General features: G+C 38.1%; 1 protein-coding gene across 1 annotated transcript in view; it reads right to left on the minus strand.

The window, feature by feature from the left end:
• Positions 1 to 1,477: 1,477 nt before the first annotated feature.
• SLC15A5 (solute carrier family 15 member 5) overlaps positions 1,478 to 22,072 on the minus strand; it is a 37,850-nt gene continuing 17,255 nt past the window's right edge. Inside the window, exons 6-9 of the mRNA XM_026116978.2 lie at positions 16,575 to 16,763; positions 12,143 to 12,274; positions 4,358 to 4,466; positions 1,478 to 2,458 (exon numbers count right to left, since the gene is read on the minus strand). Of these exons, the coding sequence (XP_025972763.2) occupies positions 2,314 to 2,458; positions 4,358 to 4,466; positions 12,143 to 12,274; positions 16,575 to 16,763 (575 nt within the window). The 3' untranslated portion in view covers positions 1,478 to 2,313. The remainder of the gene's footprint in view (positions 2,459 to 4,357; positions 4,467 to 12,142; positions 12,275 to 16,574; positions 16,764 to 22,072) is intronic.

Genomic DNA, 22,072 nt, shown 5'->3' on the forward strand with positions numbered 1-22,072 from the left:
TATTTTTTTTTTCAAGTGCTACAAATGATAGGCCAGCCTCTGACTCCAGAGACCCAAGGGACAGGCAGCCATTAAAAAGTGTACCAAGGCCTGGCTGCAAGTTGTACTCAGCACACATGTGACTCCTAAGAACCTGAGAAAGAAATTTCCTTGCCAGTGGCAAATCCACCAAACAAGTCTCCAATAACAAGTTTGATTTTTATCTTAAAAAGCAAGCTAGGTTTTTTGTTCTCTTATTGTTCTAAACTCATGTAACTTTTGTATTTTGGAGTAAAAAAACAAAACCAAAAAACCCAAACAGGTGTTAAGTGTCTGCAGCCCAGTTACTGGCTCATGTCTCAGATTTCATCCTTACATTAGACAGCTTTTGTGTGTCCCTCTGCCAGGCCAGCATGTTGAAAGAGGGTGCCTCCCACCAGTAGGGCAAGAGCCAGGGTTAGGCAAGCAGGCAGCCTTCCTCCTACATATCACTTCCCACAGAGCAAACAGTGAATTATAAACTCAGCTCTACCATCAAGTCACACACATTCCCACACCAGTCAGAAAGCACACCTCAGACATGGATCACCATATCAGATGAGCTTGTACCATGATTGTGTATGAAGACAGACACTTCTTGCATTTCCACCAGTGCATCCTATAATCACTTTCTCTTTTTCCATGAAAGATGATATTAAATATGTTCCACACAAATAACTCCCTTCCAGCTGGGTACCTCCCCTTTCCACAAAATCTGTTGCCACCTGGGCTTAAGCTAGTCCCTCAGCCACCTTGTAGCTCTTTTGCTGACCCTCATCTCCTCCACCTTTACTAGTTATTTCCCATGGGACGTACGTCAAATGCTTTACTGAAATGAAGGCATGTTATCTCTACCACATTTTGTTTAGAAAATGAGTTCTCATTAAACACAAGCATTAAGATAGTCTGACAAATCTACCTTTGATACATTTGATGCATTTTATTCCATATTCCTTTTATCGCATGACTTTAAATATTCTCTTTTAAAATTTTACAAAAACCTTAAATGCTAGTGAGATCAAACTAACAGCTCTGAGCTGTCCTGATGGTCTTCCTTTCTCTTAGATACAGTTACTACATTCTGCTCCCCCCTGCCTCAGTTCTATAGCTGCACCACTGAACATAGTTAACAGCAGAGAGGCTATTTCCTTTACTGTCTCTTTCATAGTTTCAGCACACAAGTTACCTCTGTGTCACTTTAGCACATTATATTCCTTAAATGTAGTTTCCCCTTTGGTACAGCATTCCTCATATCAGTAAGCATCCTGACTTGACTTCCATTTTCAATATAATCACCTGTAATATAAAGTGTTCCTTTAGTTTTGGGGTTCAATATGTACCCTTGTTGCATAAGGGCCCCACTTCTTTCCTTATTCTTTTTAGTAATACAACTTCAAAAAAAACTTTAATTACTAGATTAGCATCACTAACAATGCCCAAGTGAGCTAATTTTGGCAGTTTAGCACTATTTAGACAAAACACTTCTCGCTAATCATTTTTTCCCCTCACTTCCAACTGCATCTACCCTTTCCCACTCTTTTCCCTTCACCCCCTCCAACTGGGCTACCACTAGTAATTTTTATGTAAGAAAATTCTAGTCTCCAGTTCTCCTACTAGCACTTCTCTGTATGTCATCCTTTAGTGATGACAAATCCCATGGTGCTTCTGCCAAAAGATGCCTCAGCATAAACATTTCAAGCCAGACTTTATGGGCTTGTTCCCTCTATATAACTTCTAGTATATTTTTTGGTAGATCTCAAAGCAATTTGCAAGGAATGTTAGTCTAGCTGTGCTTGTTTCACTGAAGGGAAAATTAAAGAAGTGACCTGCTGAAATTTGGATAGCAGATAAGTAACAGAGCCAGGAAGACCATGCAAGTATCCCACATTTGCAAGCATCAACCAGTCAATACTACCTAAAAAATTCTTTTTAAATGATGCTGTCACAAAATAATTTGCTAAACAAATGTATATAAGAGTTTATTCATTTTGAACCATTATTAATTACAAATACATGTGGATACCTATCTCCCTATACAGATTAAAAACCTCTTTCCATCAACTATGCTAAGCAGTGAGCTCTCATTGTCCCCAACGTGCATTATGACAGTGCAGCATCCTACAACAGCAAATCTTATGATGCTTATATTACTTTGTAAACCTATAAATAACATTATTATTGCTAAGGTAATTCATAAATACATTGGTAGTTCCAATGAAGTATGCAGGTTAATTATTCATTAGAAAGCTGCTAGACTAAATTTTGATTGTATTTCCTAAAAAGAGTGCAATTTTATCAGGTCGCCTCCATAGGAGGCAAAATGGGAGAACGGTCCAGGACACTGTCATAAAACTTGATGGCTTTTTCATTCTGCAAAATTTTTTCTTCAGGAAGACTTCCTCTGAACTCTTTGGCATACTCCTGATTCAGATTGTTGTATCTGGGAGGGGAGATAGGGGAGAAAAATTGTAAAACAATCATCCTTTCCGGGATTAAATTCACCTATTGCTTTATTAGGTAATATTTTGCAAGTTGTAGTGTATTCTGGGTCCTGGGTTTCTAGAAGCCAAAAAAATAGGCTAGAGATATGGACTTTCCTGGAATCTTTCAGGATTTAAGGATGAGAAGTGCCAAACTGGATGTAGGTTTTAATAATAGTAGTACTGTGCAGTTTTAATAAAGAAATAGGAATTAATATCTGGAATAATGCTCAAGTGCTCGGTGCTCTGCAACCATGGTTTTCTCAGAGTTGTTTTGGTAAACTTTTTCTAATTCAGAGTTCTGAAGGCTGATTTTTTCCCCTTAAGTTAGTGTCTACTTGATAACCTCTCATGCTTTTTTTTTTCCTCCCCTCTATGCAAAATGACTAGCAGGAGAATTTTATTTAGCACAGAGCGAAACAATTACATTTGACCTCAAACAATATCTCACGTTAGTTTTGTTTTTCTTCTTGAAAAAAGAGGTACATTGATTTTGAAGTGAAATGTAATTTTGATTTTTTTTGTAATTTGTCTAGGAAGACTTAAAAGGAAATTCGGTGACTTTCAAAAAACTGCTAATTTGTGGCAAAATTATTTGTTGAATTCAATCTAACTTCATGACCACTTTTTGACAAGTCAAAACTTTAGTTTTCATCAGTAAGTGACATTTTACAGAAGAATTTGAAATGCCATTGTATAAAAGGAAAACACAAAGTACAGGGAGGAGAAACAGTTCTAACCATGGCTCGAGTTACAGTTAAAACAAGAAAAAAAGAGAACCACACACACCAGAATCAAGAACTAACCACTAGAATAAATGCTCAGGTGTGTCCTGTGCTACGTTCAAATGATTGACAACCTACTATGGTAATCGTTGGTGTTGCAAAGTTAAAACAATATTTAATAGAAAAAAAACCCAATGTTTTTCCTTAAAATTCTAATCAAATATTGCCCTTGGAAATCCTGTTATTGTCATTGTCAATTCATGACTCCAAAGTTTCTGAAATAATTTCACAGAACTGCAGCACAGTGCTGAGGATACGGAATACCTCTCACACATGCCCCCTTCCCACTCGCAATGATATAGGTTGCTTTCCATTCTGTTATTGAGTATTATGTACAAAACTGATAAGAATTAGCTGTGATTAAATATTATAGGATACATAGGCAGGCCACCTCTGAAACCATCCTGAATGCAAAGGTGATTACAAATGTGAATATGTGCATTATACAGTCGAAGCTCTATAGGTGGCTCAAAATTGCTTCCCACATGGGAGCGAATTGAACAATCCCATTGTCTCCACCAGAAAGTTGCATTTATATTATTGCCCAGCACTGCATCCGGAAATACTTGACCATTATCCTGTTGAGACTACTGCATAGTGTTGACCAGTAGTGCTCAATTGTCTTTTTGCAACCCCCTCACCTGCTATCCTATGTTTAAGATGTATGCTCTTGGGGACAATAGCAATGTTTACCATGTATTTGTACAAAGCCAAGTGCAGTGGAGTTCAGTTCCATGACTAAGATATCTTGGTGCTATGATCTTAATTCCATGCCAACATATTTATGGACTTCTGTAAAATCCTCTTCTTTCTTCAGGACATTTTTGTATTAATAAAACCCTTTAAATATTTAAGACTAATTACACATCGGTCTTTTTTTTAATCTTATCACATCATTTTTACTGTGCAATTTCTCTTTTCAAGGCAGAAGAAAAATACTGAACTCTGAAACCTGAATGATAATGTATGATCTATCACTACCAATTCTTCATTACACACTAGCTTAGAGATCTTACAAGAATTTCTTTCCATACCTGCAAATGAAACACCAAAGTTTCATTTTCTCACACATACCTGTGTGCAATGGTCCAGAATCCCAGGGTGTTCACCATCATTAAGGAAGCCAATAAGAAGAAGAATCTCTCCAATTTACCTTCATGCAACAAGTGTGGAAACCAGTTGCCTGGTAAAAGCAGACATTTGAAGCAGAATTAGTTTACCTTGCAGGATGAGACATGGCTCACATGAAAGACATGAAGATAAATTTGTGTAAGACAACCACAGCAGGTGCTTTGAACCTCCCCCTGCTCCATAGCTATTCATACAGACTTCATTCTCACAGCATCTATGTTTTCTGAGTCTACAGTGTACTATGCTCCTGCTTCGCAGACAGGCAATAGAGACTCAGAGAAACAAAAGAACTTTCCTGAGAAACATGAAGCACAGTGGAAAACCTAGGTTGGCACAGATATCACTTTAATGATGGTGCCATCTTACCTCTTCATTATCCTGTGCACATAACTAGATGAATGTCAAAAGTGTAAATTTTAGGAAGAGACAGAATTAAGGTCACCTACAGAAATTCTTATTCACTCTCCTCATGCTTTTAATAGGTTCTTAAAAATAGCAAGCTTTTTCAGTGCCTTGAATGGTACGCAATTACCAAGATGCTACCTTGCTTACTTTACCTTCCTTAGCCATGGGTCTGCAACAAGTCATTATCTTGTACACTGTATTCCTTTGCAAGAATCAGACTTTTTGCTACCATGGATTTTGCCAGTAGAGCATCTGAGACATTTTGGCAGCTTAAACACCACTCAACAGAGGACATTGCTACCCATAAACATCCAGAATCTTTCATGTTTATATGCTTGTGTGCTTCAGTTTGTTTTCAATGCTGTCCACCGCAAACCCTCTACAAACAATGAGCTCAGGTGGTAAATAACTATGGAAATCAAGATGCTTAATAAGAAAGCAAGCCCCAGTCCCTCTGCATCTGAAGACTCAGTACTTGAAGTACCATAATCTACTACAGAAAACCAAGGGGAAAAAAATTAGTGGATACAAAATATCACAGTAAGCTCTACAGTGAGATTAAAAAGCTCCTACACTATTTGGGGACACAGGTTGTGTATTGCCTTGAAGAAGAGAGACAGACTGTCTACACAGCAAGGTACAGACAGACAGACTGTGTATGCAGCAAGGTAGAGACGTGAAAGTATGTAGAGTGAAAAAGCTGGTGCTAAGAATCCAATGTCCACACTATATACACTACTCAAGGGGGTTTACATCAGACTAGATCCCATTAACAGCTGGAACGCATCACATTGTGATGCAAACTGATATACAAATACGCAAAGATGTTTGGGAGATTCAATTCAAAAACACATTTCTGGTCTGAACTAAAATACTAACATAGATAAGCCTCAAAGCACTTTTCTTTGCTCCCTGAAACTTCAGCATGAAATCCTCCCCCATCTGAACAGAGTAGCTATTCACTATTTGGATGAGCTAAAAGGAAGGGGAGGAGAAATAGCCTTCTTTGGCATAACTGTATGGTACAAACCATAATCTTAACTGTTCATTAATTGACCACAAGTGCCATCCATTGCGATTCTTAGCTTGTCAACTTTTTTTAATTAGATTTAGAGGGAAGAAACAGTTCCACAACTCAGAAGGGCCACCAGTCAAAGAATTACCCCCAAGATATTTACATTTTTCTTTTTCCTCCACATCCCAGAGTTGTGAACACATTTCTTTTCAAAGCCCTTACCTTTAGCTCTGCTGGGATTAATAGGGAACAACTGCCATCAGTGCAGTAGTTTTCCTCAACTCCTCTGCAGTTTCTGTGCCATGTTACCTTTCTGCCTGTCACCGAACAGCACCACCTCACCTCTGCACGTGCCATTCCTTTTGTAGCATTATCTCAGAGCGAGTTTTAAAACGTATCATTTAACATTGTCAGTTGACTGAGCTCCTAGGTACTATAACTTCATTTTAGTAGCTTATAAACTTTTACTGTCATAATTCACAATCAGGTAGTTTTTCATTTTACATCCCCCAGTGGCCAATAGAACTCAAGGAAAGAGAAGGAGTGTATCTGATGAAAAAGAAAGCAAGCATGGGGCTCTGTACTACAGCTTGTCAAAGCAGAGTTCACACTGTCTGTTAGATTATTTACATCGGCTAGTCTAACTATATGAGCAGCAGAAGTTTCATAATGGAACTCAGTTTACAATGGAATCTGAACAGAAAATATGTACTTTAAATAGTACAGAGCTGTTAAAAAAAAATCAAGCAGCTTCTAAGAGAACAGAGTGAAACAGACCTTTGAAACTGGCTTAATGCTAAGACAGACACCATATTCAAGTGTTGAAAGTGGCAATTGTTGATTTTATCAAGGTGAAATGCTAGCCTGGGAATCAGGAGATGCAGGTTCTACTCCCTACTTTTACCACCAGCCTCCTCCATGATGTAGGCCAAAGATCATTGATCTGTTTCCTCTCTCTTTTTTTTAATTGCCAGTGTTTAAAACCGAGACAATCACACAAAGCCTTTGAAAAATCAAGTATTACAAAACAGCAACAGCACAGGCAGCAGCAAAGATTTACTTGAGCCAGAATTAGCGTGGCCATGATGAGATTCCAGCTCTATGTCTAGATTATCGCCCTGGTCAAAGCAAAAGGCAGAAGCAGGGCTTTCTTTTCCCTTGTGTGAGGGATAATGATGTGGAGGCGAGGGCTCCTTTCTCTACAGGCAAGCAAGGGTGACAGCAGTACTGAAGATATCCAGATTCTTCTCCTACTGCCAAAAATGTATTTTCATGAATGGATACAGCAAAGATGAATTTAACCATTTCCTAGTTTCAATCAAAAATATTTAGTTCTCACTATTTTTTTAATGGAAATTGGAGTTTTCCATGAAAGCGGGGAAGACACGAACTGTATTTTCTTCTGTTTATGTTTGTGGCACAGAGAATCCTCCAGTGGCATGAAGTTTATAGCATAACAGCCACTGGTGCTGAAACTTCAAGCACAGTTTTCAGGCAGTGAAACTCTCTTTAGACACTTTAACACCTTATCCCACTAAAAGACAAGCTGTCTGCAGAATCCAACATCTTGCATTGATTGGGTTTGGTTCATGTTTTCAGGTTTTTACTCTCAGCTGTGAACGCTAGGAATTTATCGGGCCAGTTTGGTTTTGATGGAATAAGATGCCCTGGGCACTACTGTTTTGAAGAGTTCAGAATTTTCTCATCCTTTAATCAGCATGCAATATGCTAACAATTCAGTTTTCCCCCAAAGACACTGCCTTTGGGTTCTGTCAATCCTTTACTTTTCTATGGAGATTGCCAACGGAAGTGCCAATTACAAGGTTGGTTTGTCACACAGAGAATTGCTCACTGGGAATTAACTTTCTAAAACAAGCTCCTGATTTCCATTTTTATTCCAACAATGGAAATCCTGCATGAATCACCACAGGGAATTGGAAGTTTCCTTTAGCTGTGTATATTTTAAAGAGCCTTCAAAAAGCCTTTTTGGTTAGAGGTGAACTGGCTATGCTTTTCATGGCAAATTTAGAACAGATTAGGAGACGAAGACTAGGAACAGTCTGAGGTCTTCTTCCAGCCTGCTGCCACACACTGCTGAAATAAAGCACCTGGTGAACCTTCACTGACATTCTGCAGTCCTATCAATTTTGTATCAAAGATGCTCAGGTAGTATGAGAAGGAGCAATATTATAAAACACCTAGAGAAAACACCTGATCTTACAAACACAGGGAGAAAGGTAGGTGAACCAGTGATCGAGACATGGGCAAAAACACTTTCCTATGCTGCTCCTGGGGGATGACTGACAATGACAAAAAGATAGCGACACTTGCCATAAAAGAGGATGTTGAAGGGACTGTAAGCCAATGTTTGCACATATACTAGTGCACAGAAGGTATCTATTACTATGATGGCATCCTTAGAGTTCTCAAGGGATTCACAATGAAGGCCAAAGTTGCACAGGTAGGTATTCAGTTTGTTTACTGTTACCTAGATAACACCATAGTATTTTACTTTTGGGAAAATACCTAAGGAGCACAGGAAGAACATCTTACAGGTAAGCTTATTCTGTATGAATCTCACATTTTATAGCTAACCTGCAACTATAGACCGTGATTAGAAAAAAATTATAAATCAGACCTTAGAAAAGGATTGTATCTCCTTCAGTGATTTCACCAAGTTAGGGGATATATGAGTGTTTAATCATCTCCAAATTAAAAGCCTCAGTCTGCCTCTAATCCTTATTAGCTAAGTAGGCACTGGTGGACACTACCACCTGGACTGCAAGAAATATCCTTTAGCTTTATCATCTTCGGTATTTAAAAATCACACAAGGCTCCAAACTGAGGGCGGGGGAAGACCACACACACACAGTTCCCTGAAAATGAGTGGGAAAACTGTGTCTGGGGCAGTTTCCTTCCTCTGACATTTTTTTTTCTCCTCTCCTTACATATTTACATTAATATTTTTAGAAATACAGGTTCTGAAATGATTGGCATAGGAGGACAGGTTTGCCTTGCATCTTCTTCAGTTAAAATGTTAGGAGAGGTAAAAGAACTAAAAGAAAGCAATTTCCCAGCTTGTACCAAAAATATCACTGTCACCCATCATCTGTTTGCACTCGTCAGATTTCCAAAAAAAAAAAAAAAAGTCTTATTTTATCATATTCACACCATCCTCCACAGATGCCTTAAAAGTGATTAATGCAGCTTAGACTGTGACTGATATCTGATCAACTTTGCCAATAAAAAACCCAAACAAAGTTTAAGCTAGTGATATAAAACAGGATATAAAGGGGTTTAAATAATTTTTGTCAACACCTTCCATGCTTCAGCACTTCACAATACACATTGGAGGGTCTACTTTACTGTGCCCTGAATTGCCTCATGATAATCATGGTCCCATTGCTTAGAGATGGGAGAACCAGAAATAGTCTTGGCTCAAGTTCTAGAGAAACAAGAATCATGAAACAAGCCAAAAGCACCACAGCCAAAGAGCCACACACTGAACCTTGCTATCTTTTACAAAAGCATTGCTTAAACACTGCCTTCTTGTTTCAGCAAAAGAGAAAGAACTTTGATCTTCAGGTCTAACTAAAGAGAGTTTAGCTTTTGGGGGGAGAGAGGGGGAAAGACATTTGCCCCCTCCTCCCAGCACAGTTCAAGTTGGTTTGCTTTCCCTCCAGTTTCATAAATTATCCAGATACTGAGTGTTTTACAAGCTCCTTAAACAGACTTGGGAAAAAAAAAAAAAAAAAAAAAAAAAAAAAAAAAAAAAAGAGTGATGAGAGCTTAATTTGTGTCATTACCTAAGAGATGTCACCATTCTGTTCTCTGAAGCTCTGTCATCTTTAGAAGGTTCAATAGTTAACCACCCAGGTTTTATAAATTAAGAAAGGACTATGTTGCTGATCTTTGTTTTTTCCCTATCACAAGAACACCACATATATAGTATAGAGGAAAATTTGGAAGAAATATAGTATTTGATATTACTTACAGAAGGAACATAACACAGAAGAGAGTTTTGTATAAAGTGTTTCTTTTCAAACCAGGAAAAAAAACAACAAACCCAAATACATATTTTTGTTCTAAATAACTGATACCCAACTTCAGAAGTCTGATCCCAAGCCTACTGTGGTTTATGAATCAGCAGGACTAAGGTCTAGCAAAAGGGTGAGTAGAGGAGTATTCTAAATCTTTAGTCTGAGGGATTATAATGCAAATTAATATACAGGAATATTGCCTTTATTTACAAGCTGTGCATTGCATCAGTTGTGGTAACTTGTAATAATTCATCTAGTTGTAGCAGCAAAAACTGGGAAAGAGAAAGCCAGTGAGATGCTACATATTTGTAAAATAACCAAAAAACAAAAAACCCACACCACTGTGAGGACCCAATAATAAGCTGTTTACATGCAAATACAGAAAGTAATCACTAAGGGTTCTAACTGGAGAAAGTGTTAAATATTTTTCACTACATTTTCGCTATAGTTTTTCAAGCTTTGCATAGGAATTCCTTTCCGTAAGGACTTACTCAGGCCAATCAAAAAATCAGCCTGAACACAGACTGTCACCGAATCACTTCTGAAATTGCCACCCTGAGCCAAAGTCACCATTACAGTGTGGTCAGCTCCATGTACAGGAATGACAGTTCTGATGATGTAAGGAAACACATAAATCTTTTTTTCAGACCTAAGTAGATGCAGCTTCTTAAAAGGGAGAAGTACTTAAAAATTTTCTGGCTAAAGAATCTTAAGCAAAATACGAGAGAACATGGCAACTCCAGTCTGGGTGGAACTGGGAGAGTTCAGTGGGTTTTTTTTGGTCCCAGGCAGGATGAGAATTTGAAGCCTCCAATAAAACAGTATTTCTGGTAAGAAACAAATATTTTCTTTTTGGTCAATTAAATATTTTCAACCAGATTAGAAAAAAATCACTTTGATATAAAATTAGACAAAAGCTAATAAGTTACTGAATTGCAAACACAGCAAAAAATCAATCTCCTATTGTATTTTGTATAAAACAGTGCTATAACGGAATAAGTGATATATACAGTGGCATGACATAGGAAAAATGTTGTGATGCTGACATTATGCTAGATTATTTAGCAAAACCAACAAAAATGGCATTACAGGTCAAAAGACTATTCATTTGTTCAGATCTTGGAAGCATGGATTAAAATTTCTTGTCATACTTTCCCTTGTTTTTCTGCTGCACTTTTTTATATAGAAAAAAAAAAAAAATAGAGGAGCTGAAACCTAACCATGAGCAGTTCCAAAATCCTGCAACAATTGTAATTACAGCTGTCTTGCATTACAGTCAGCAGTTGTGCTCTATAAGAAAACAGCTCTCTGTAAGGCAGTAACAATGACGCTTATGAAGGTCAAGCATCTTTAGAAGTAGTGCTTCAACTAGGAGAACTATATTTTACATACGTAAACATATGGATTCCTGTCCTTTGCTTAAAGGACTCCGGTGCTTTATTTATTTACTTATTTATTTAAACTTACTTACAAAAGATATCTTCTGTATTGAACAAACATTCATTGGCAGAGGAAAAAAGGAGTTAAACAGAGGAAAGGCAGATTGCCCTCTCTTCAAAGTTACCAACCTAAAGAAACCTCCAGGTCCAGGCTTACACTAAATACTCCTCAACAGACTGAATTTGAAAAACTTGTTTTGAAAGATAGCAGGTTCCTTGGGAACTGCATGATTTTTCTGGAAAGGGTAAAAATACAGTACAACTATATTGTCACAGAACCTGAATGTAGGATTTTGGGTTCTTCCAGCAGCTCCGCAAAGGGGGGAAGTGTAAAGAAATGGAAAGAAAAGAAGGGGGTCTGGGAAAGAAAACCCTTTGACAGCTTTGAAACTCTCAATCCAACCTCATTTCCCTTACGACAATGAAGAACATATTTTTCCTCCTATTTTGCATTCTATAAAACACTAATCTTGCTCTCATGGCCAAAGGATTCCATGTAAATGTGGATAAGGCACATGTATGTGTGTGTTAGATGTTTTAGTGGCCAAAAGGTACTTCTTGTCTTTCAGAACAGAAATACAGAGATTAGAAGTGAGGGCTTCCCACAAGATGCCTTTCTCTAATTAAACCACCTATCAAAAGTAAGAGGACTCATTAAATTGGATGAATACAGCTGCAAGTTTATTTCCTATCTTAATTCTATCTTAATTGTGAAAGCAAATCAATAAAACATTGGCATCCCCTCTTATTCTACTGCATTCTTCTCCAAATCAATAATCGATAGGATTAGAAGACAGCTCAGGAACACAGTACATGAGCACATTCTTACCTCGAGTGCCTGTGTGGACTGTCTGAACAATAAAAGCTCCCATAAAGCAGCCAGCTCCATTGAAGAGAGTTAAAAAATGCATGGAAATCCCTCGAATTCTTTCTGGCACAAGCCGGAATGATAGTAAGGAACCTTTAGAAAGGAGACAAATACAGTTACACGTTAAAAAAAAAAGTTAGGGATGGCAGAAGACATTACATAGAAAAGAAAATCTGTCTCTGTAATAGGGAATTTAACATAACCTACTTGCTGCAGAAGGGTAGTCACACTTGTTAGCATTCACCCTATTAACAATGAATTCTCAAACAGTTTAAGTGAATCTCTGTAAAACAAAAAACAAACAACCCCCCCCCACACACACACACATCCTACATAAAACTAGTAATATTCAACAAGCTTGCAGTGTTCTTCCATCCAGACAGTTGCTTTCACCTCTTAAAACCTCAGGCATAACAAGACAAGAAAAACACAATAGTAGCCATGAAGTGTGAAGAAAGCAAATGTGATGTTTAACAACTGCAGGACAGGGGGACCTCATATGCCAAAGTCTGTACAGCAAGACCACTAATATATACTTCTGAAGTTCAGAATACTGCCTTAATTTGTTTCAGGCTGGACAATGCTCCTCTTTCCTAGAGGGCAACACTCAAAATCACTAGCTAATATTGAAGACTCATTGTTCTCCACTTTCTTGCCTAAAGACTAAAACAGAAAAAGCAAGAACACAGGAAAAAAGGAAAATGAAGTTGCGCTTGTAGTACCGATAACTATAATCCTACCAGTTGTAATTTAGCTAACCTATGCTACAGTAAGTATTTATAATAGCTGTCTGCTTTTGGGGTTACTTTCCTGAGCTATCAAAACCTCATTTTCCTAATCTTGCATCTTCAGCTCTCATCCACACCCAGTCTGCTATATTAGCAGAGTCTAAGTGACCTCCACGTTGAGAAACTCGTCAGCAGAGAATCTCACTGGGATACTGAGTTGCATGAAGCATCACTGAATACAAGTGAAAGTCTGCAATAACCATCTCCCACTCTTTTTAATTTGCAGGTCCAAACAAGGGTTTTGGAACCATATTAAAGAAATAATAAGAAAACAAACAAACAAAACCCGCAGCACTTTTTCCTCATTCACAGTAGGAACCAAAAGCCTGCCAGCAGTAGAAAGGAGGTGATCACACTGTATATGGAACAGCACAGTCTGAAGTGTTGCAAAGTCTGAAACGTACAGCCAGTGCCCTAACTCCTTCGAGTCACTCAGAGCCTGTAAATTTTCCTTTTCCTAAAAACAGGGGTGCAAAGCATGCATGTTGGCCAAATTTAGCTTGGGTAATTGTATCCTGCTTACCAAAATTACCCCTGCTGTTTCAACTGCATACTCTGTTCCTCACTTCTCCCAGAGAGTTGCTGTGAACTATTAAACAGCTGCTGCATTCCCCCCTGGAGACTATTGCATTTCACTGGTGGGTGAAGTGATCCCCAATATATCCTTTAACTAACAGAGCTGTTTTTTTACAAGGCTTCTCATTTCTAAGTGCTTTGAGACATTTTGATGGACAGAATATTCTTGCAATGCTTTAACAAACACTGCAGATTTGCTAACTCTTTGTAGGTCAAAGCAGTTACATTATACCAGATCATATGTTCACCAGCAGTGTACAAACCTGCTGTGGCTGGTAGGCTGGCTTCCCATCACCCACAAATTCATGCATTGTGGGGGCATATGTCTGCTAATATTATCCCACAGAATTGATTTTTTTTTTTTTTAAAGCATTGGGCTTTTAAGGAGTAATTTCCTACTTTAAAGCAAACTAGGGTTACATATTCAAGCTGTCAAAGGCCTGTGCATTCTTATAGTGGCCTTCAGTTACATTGTAACATTGTGGGGAGAGCAGTTTTATAATATTTTTATATTTTATTTTTAATATTATTTTTATATTTTTTTTAAACAAGACCTCATTCAGTGCTAGTGGAAATGTTAAATGCTGCTATTAATTATTTTTAAGAGATGCTCATGCCACTTGAAGCAGATGATTCTGTAAAAACTCTAGTAAAGAGATAACGAAATATACCATATAAATACAATTAGAAGTATCAGAGCTCAAATGTAGATAGAGTTCGATATGCCAAATCTAGCTCTTCTAATCAAGCACTCCAGAAATGAGATACCTCCTCTCTTCTCTCCCACAAGTGTGAACATTTCTCTCAACTCAGATCATGTACTTTCTGGGCGAGTAAATTATTATGATAATTTTATTTGATCTTCTGCCTAACACAGATAGTAGAATGTCAGCAAAAGGTGAAACAACTATTTAGGTGTCCAAATAATTTAAATATTTAGTTTTACACATCTAGGTGTCTTTACACATGAAGATCCACTGAATTGCTCCTGATCAGCAATTCAATTCAAACTGAAGTAGAAACCTAGAGCTCAATTCAGTAGCCTAAATACAGATGCCCAGTGTTGCTTGAAATGCTCTAATGCACCTGCATGGGGCTGACTGATAAGGGTGCAGGACCTATGGGAGAACCACCCTCTTCTACAGCAGCAGCTGGAGGTCAAGCAGGCACCCAGCAGAGCCTGGAGTGCCCTCTCTGCTCTGCCTGTCTTAGATACTCCATCCCCAAAGGTGCCAGACACTGAACTGTGGGCAAACAGAGGCCCAGATCTCCACCAATTACAGCAGAAACGTGCTCTTTTTGATACCTACTTTTAGTTCTCTATGTGCAGATTAAACTTAGGCTTAGTCCCACTTCCCTGGGTTCTTGAATCACGCCTGTTACTACAGCTCTTAAAAAGACACTTTGTCTTTATTTTAATGTAGTAAATTATGAAGATGACACTTCTTCCTCAGATATTCTAATGATAATCCTTCTTTAAGCAAACAAAAACAAAGTTGAGCTTTATGCCTTTTCTGAAGGTTAATGTCATCTTCCAGTCAGTGAACTTCCATTGTGTCTCAGTGTGCTAAATTAAAGAGCCTTATTCTATCAGAAATATCCTTCTCATGCAGAAGCATAAGAAGGCTGTAATCAAGCCACCTTGTAACCGTGTGTGTGTGTGTGTGTGTGTGTGTGTGTGTGTGTGTGTGTGTGTGTGTGTGTGTGTGTGTGTGTGTGTGTGTGTGTGTGTGTGTGTGTTAAGCTAAACAGAGATGGTCACAGTTTTCTGTTACACTTAGCCTGTAACCTAGAAACCACATAACCTGCCTAGAAACCTGTCTTAGTTAAGTACTTGAGAGCTATCGGATGAAGAGGCATTATGAAAGTGCTAAGTATTTAAAACTAGGGAAAAATTACCTTTATTGTGACAGACCATGACCAACAGCTCTTAGTAGTCTTAGAGTGTAAGGATGAAAGTTGAGACGCTGAAGTTATTTTCTGCTCTTGAATAGAAACCTGAACAATGCTGGAGTTGTATTGGAACAATAGACACTCAAGTGGTGGAATTAAGTGCTTGTAGAGATCAGCTAGTCAACTACTTTACCTGTGTTTCTTTAAATGAATGTTGATTTGATTATTTTTCTAATACTAACATTTTTTTAAGCTCTGGAAGGTAAAATGCAGGTAAACATTTTGTGTGCTCCTCATCAGAAAATAAGCCTCAGAAATGTCAGTATAGAAGCAGAAAAGTAAATTATGGAAGGGGCAGAAGGTTCAGACTCACAATCAAGAGTGTGTCTACATAGTTTATGGATGGCAGACATGAGCTAAGTTCTGCCTGTGCTCTGAGAAACAGGAGTTTTTAATCTCCAGCTCCATGCCACAAGCCAAGGCATAATGCTCTGTGCAGGCATGTTCACATGACTCCTGACTGGAGCACAATCTGACTGCAATATTCTTCAAATTAGCATGTCAGTTGAATTGTGCTAACTGCATGCATATGTCTGAGTCAGTGATAAACATGCTGTAATTCTATTCATCTGGACGCAATATAAAAAGGGTTAGGCTAAATTGCCTCACCTTGCTTTGGTTACAGCCTAAAAAAAAGTGTGTGACGTGTATTTGTTTAGTCTCAATAAAATCATCATATTATTGTAGAATTAGATTCAGATTAGAAGGGACCTCAGGAGCCCGTCAGGTCCAGCCTCCTGCGGGAAGCAGGTTCAACAGCAATGTCAGCCGTTCATCTGTGCCCAGAACCCCACTGGTCTGATAATCTCTCCCCCCTGTTGAATGGTGGATTACTGAACCTGATCATCTGACCAGGCTGTTTCATATTCTAGTTAATCTGTGACAACATCATTGTCACCGTATATTACAGCCAACAAGACCTGCTCCTTTGAAGCAGGTAAAGCATGGATCTGCTCATTAATCCTGTGGAAAAGAGCCAGGGATAAAACATCAGATGACAGTCTAACTATTTTTAGGAAGCTGATATTCTGTGCCAGTCAGGACACTCTCACTTTAGCCTATTAAATTTTACTTACAAGAGGGAGTTACCAAGGCTTCAGCCACTCCAAGTAAAATGTACTGAGGAGCTAAGTGGAAACAAGGCATGGAGGAGACCAGGAGAACCTCTTTGGAAAGAGTCTGTTCCACCCGAGGAAAATGCTTTCGGTGTATTTCAGAGATGCCAGCAACCATCACAGAAAGTGCAGCAGATAATTGACCTATAACTGGGTAGAGAGCATAGACAGTATTCATCAAGGTTGTAGTTAAAGGATTACAACGTATTTAGAAGAAAATGAAGCAGAGTCTCAATACATGCAAAAGGCATCCTATCAAAATGCACCCTTTCTGTGCACATAAAAACAGATAAAAAATACCTACCCCACAAGCTTAACTCTAAATAATACAATGGCAAAGAGACCAGCTCAGCACAGGAAGAATTTAGGAATGAAGAATATATGAGAGAGAAGAGTTTTTCAAAAGAAGAAATTCATAAATGAGAACTTTTTTTGGGGGGGGGGGGGAGGGGAGGTGGAGAGAGGCAAAGAGGGAGAGAAAAGGCGGCAGCTTTGCTGGAGAGTGCAAGAGATCAGGTAGGAATAAGACTACCGAGGCCAGGAGGAAATACAACCTATACAGCCACCAGTAAGATTTTGAAATACACATGCGCTTTATGTTTTACCTGTTTTTTATGCAAGAAAAAGCATGTGACGCATCAACAACCACTGGACTTCTAACATGAATTTAACATCTCTTATGAACCAGGTTGCATCAGTAACTCTGTCATTAAGACTGCACTGAGCAGAAGCAGAGTGTTTAATCCAGTCATGAATCATGGCAGCTGATCCCCTACAATTGTAAGCAACCATACAGGCTCCAACTGTAAAGCAATGATCTGTCCTTACCCACTGAACTGAGGAACAAGGACTTTTCCTGGATTGGGAATTTTTAGCACCACATTTTTATAGGTAGGTTTACATCCCTCGATCTCAGACAGCATGCCAGACTGGCATACTGTTACTACTTGGTGCAAGTCCTACCCATTGTAAATAACAACAGCAAAACAGGTGCTTTGATTTCCTAGAAATTAGACAGAAATCATTCACCAGCTGAAGAAGCCAAGGCAGTTGAAGTACTGTATTCTTAAACCTGCAGGCTAGGGTACATGGGAGAGAAAAAGGGATCACCACTTAAGATCACACCTTAGTAGATCAAGCCTTCCCATATTCTTCCTTTCCCCCTACAATAGAATAGTCCTGACCTACTTTTGAAAGTTCATTTGCTAGACAGTAGTATTTGCTAGAATGGTAAACATTTTAGGATTAGATGAGCTGGATTACTGGAAGAGAGAATCTTCTGCTTAAATGATTTTTTTTTTTTTTTTGCAGTAGTGAAACAGGATTCTCATTAAAAAAAAAAACAGATCTTAATTTTCTTCTCAGTTCCTGATAAGAGAGAAATAGCATAAAAGCCATGCTGTGGACTTTGGAAGTTTGCAGATATACTACTAAGTGCTTCACATAACCCACTGGATGATTACAGTTGCCTCCTGCATGTCCTGAAGATGTATCATTGCATGATTCATAAGTCATTGCTCAATATATTCTGGCACATACAATGCATGAAGTCTTACCACCTGCCTGCACAAGTCTATACAGGAACACAGGGATATGAGGGAAGGGGGGGGGGGGGGAAGTGTCTAGCCTTATTACATAAGAAAAAGCTTCTAATAAACTTGGCTGTGCTTTAAATACCACAGACTTCACCGCAAACCATTGCATGAAGAACACTACTTAAATGTATTATTTTAAGCTTTTTGATATGAAGAAATGATCATAACTTCTCAGAAAGGCAAAGAATCCAGAACTTTCAAATAAACCTCAATTGAATTTGAAGCATTTTTACTTCAAACGTTTTGAGCTCCCATTGACTTTGACTAGGTTGTGATTCCTCAGCATTTCTAAGCTATGAAGTATAATGTACAGGTGTGAGAACAACAGGTGTTTAAGTACAGGTGCAAAGTTTCTTTTGATAGCTTTGGCTCAAATACCTGGACTGTTCACTGTTTTCTCCTTGTCTTAAGCAGCCTCATCTTACTTCATGACTGGCAAGTGCTTCACTTATTAGGTTTGACAGTCAAAGGGTTTTGCTTTTTTTTATATGTATATATATGTATACACATACACACACACACACCCCTACCTGTGACAACAGAACCGAACTTATGCAGGTACCGTAGACAACAGCTCCACTGGAAAACACATCACCTATTTTTGTGCTGTCAGAAAGCCTTCCCCTATCAGAAAGCTAGAGCAGTGCTAGTATCTGGCTACTGTCTAGCAGAAAGAATACATTTCATATTCCTTCCAGCCTGATGCAATTGCAGGCAACAAATATGAATGTACGTGCATACATGTGTAATGCATCAATACATTATACTCTCATTAAAGGAAAATTTCTAGCTCCACTTTTAAAACCAGACTGAATTTCTTGTGTTCCCACTGAGATCTTTTACTGCTCTGACCATTAAAAACCTTCTATTTTCTCTGTATTAAAGTGGTCAGGGTATACCCATTATTCTGTATTAGTATCACTCTTGGGTTAGAAAGTTCTGTTGCTTTCTTGTACGTATCCTTAAAGGTATTCATAAGCAGCAACTACAACCTTTCTGAGCCTCTACTTTGTTATCCTAAATAAACCAAATTTCCCCTCATAAGATAAGTTTCCTTATGTGTATCCAGAGACATCTGAGTCCTTCTGATCATGACTGGAAGCCTGGGCACAGCTTGTTAGAGGAGAGTTTACCAGTTCCTCAAGAAATGATACTTATATTCCTTATTGTAGCTGAAAATACCTCATTTAATACATGTGCTCTTTGATCACATTTTTTCCTTAATAGCCAAAGTAACTACTAATAGATATCATGCAAATAGTTTAGATTTGTAGGTTTCTTTCCTTTTCTCTGTCTTCCAGATGATGAGGCCCATAGTTCCCATAACAGAAGTTACACAAGTCTTCTCACTTTGTACTATTACATCACATCCTCTCTCCCTTTTTTTTTTTTCTTCCCCCTCATTTTTCTTTTTAACCTGGCCAGCTTCATAGTCAGCCAGCCATTCCTGCCTGCTACTCATGGAACATCTGTGTCTTCACCTACCTCACAGTCCTAAATTAATCCCTCTTTTCACTTATAACTTCAGTAACAATTATCTCTTCTCATAACTAGGTCTCCATGCTGTTACATGAGCACAAATGCTGGGTGAAGGGAAGGGATGAAAGGCTTGGCTGTAGGCAGAGCAAAGCTGAAGCAGCCCAGGCTTCAGTGCTCTTGAGCTGCCAGATAAACACTTTTTGATTGTATTTTCTAAGTAACCTCACTGCAAGTGAGGGACAACTATCCAGTCAGCACAAATGTGCAGTCTTCTTCTGAATCTTCTGTATTCTTGACTACATCAAGCAGCAGAAACAAGTACGCAACTGGAAAAAAACCCCCTTTTTAAATTTAATCAAGTGTTCACTTTTTTTTGTAAAATGGTCCAAATAACATACTTGGGACACAATTTAAATTCACTTTAAGATTTTCATATATGATGTTATATGATGTTACAACAGGTATGATGTAACATATATGTTACAAATAAACTAACAATTATAGAAGTAGTAATATAGATTGCCGTTTTCATGTAAATCCTAACTACAAAGTTATTAGGGATATTATAGTTCAATATGGTCTATATGATTCATCTTTGAAAACTGATATTCTTAACACACTGAAAATTACCAGAAAATGATTTAAACTTTTTCCTGTTACAAGACTTGCATTAAAATATAGCTAGAGGCTGGCTTAACACCAACAGCCTATTTATACTTTCATTTTTGTTCCTGAAAATAATTGTGGACCTAATTAACTGTTGGCAAAAATATTGGTACTTAGAGGTCAACCGTATTTGCAGGTGCAGTCATATACTTGGATATCTAAAGCCATCATCTGTACTCACAGGTATTTTTGTGCCTTAGGTAATTTATCACCCCTAACAGGAGGCTATTTTCATAAATGAAGCTATTGAGAATAAACCACTGCATATATTCTACTGCTGTTCAACATAACAGGATAGAACATTAATACTAACTTGAAATTTTCATAGTTTTAAGGAAAACTATTATCTCAATGTGTTTTTTGTGTTTTAATGCAGATGTTATTTTAAAAACTAGGGTAATTGCAACCTGCTGCGTTACATGCATCTGGTTTGTGTAAAACTTAATAACACTCTTAATTAGGCTAATTTAGTCAGATTAATACCTCTGTGTGTTTCAGTACTTACTGTGCTGCTTGCCATGGGGCACTGAATTAATAGTAGCATGCAGAGAAAATAGTCATTTATAAATATTTTGTCTGAGGTTTGTAATGCAGGCTGGATGATACAACATATATGAAGAGTAGTTCACTTTTCTAATGGGAATATCTATGAAAGGAAGTGGATTTAAATGAATATAGAGTGGAAGCTGCTTTTCTGGTGCTACAACATGTTGCTGGCATCAGAAGGGGGTTGCAGAGAATCCCTCTAGATCCCAAAACACAGGAGGTCTGGAAGATTGTGGGGGAGGGTGATAGAGGGGAGTGGCGGGGTGGGGGGAAAGTGATGCCAATGCAGCACCTCTAACTTGATGATGCCTAGTACCTGCTAAATCCATCATTGCTTCTAGGCTATGAATTTGTGAGATGAGCCTCAATCTGCAAGTCTGAAATCACATGCTTACTGATGAAAGTATTTAAACTCATGACAGAGAAGACTTGTTTGTACTACTTATATGAGAAAGAAATAATATTTCAGTTTTGGAGATCCCTCTTAGCTTCATTTTGTGAAAGTGAACATATGCTAAGGTATTTTTCACTTTAGAATTTTAGTAAATATGATAATTGTCCAGGTGTTTGTTAATTTTATATTAGATATTCAATTTAAAATTTAATACTAGAGAAGAAACCTGCACCTCTCAAAGTAATCTACTTGTGTTCAGCCTGCTCACTGAGAATAGTGGTCCTGTGATACATATCTTTTCTTTACATAGTTGTCTACACGTTTTCTTTTGCTTGTTGTCAGTTCTAGAAGCACATATTGCAGATAGAATTGGACCACATACTTCTATTTCACTTGGGTTGCAACTACAGAGTCTGAAATAAACTATCTAGTGATAATACAGTAGTCCTCTTATAAGCTGCACTCCTAATATAGATGTAATTACAGCATACAAATATGAAAAAAGGCATGGTGTCTATTGATAATGTAAGCATTTAAATCCAAGCCTAGTATCTTCAGCAACAGAACATTTCTCCAGTATCAGAGAGCCACTAACTGGAGGACTCTCCCATCCTAAAAAGATATTTCTGAATTAGATTAACTTTGAAAAAGTTACCAGGTAAACAAACATATAGAAGATTTGAGACTTTTGCTGACTTGGTTAAGTGGTTAGCACTGTTTCTCTCACTAATTCCTCAGCATTCCTCCTAGTTATTTCTGAGCCTTTGTCTCAGCATCTT

This window comes from Dromaius novaehollandiae, chromosome 1 (assembly GCF_036370855.1).
Source record: "Dromaius novaehollandiae isolate bDroNov1 chromosome 1, bDroNov1.hap1, whole genome shotgun sequence".
Lineage (NCBI taxonomy): Eukaryota > Metazoa > Chordata > Aves > Casuariiformes > Dromaiidae > Dromaius > Dromaius novaehollandiae.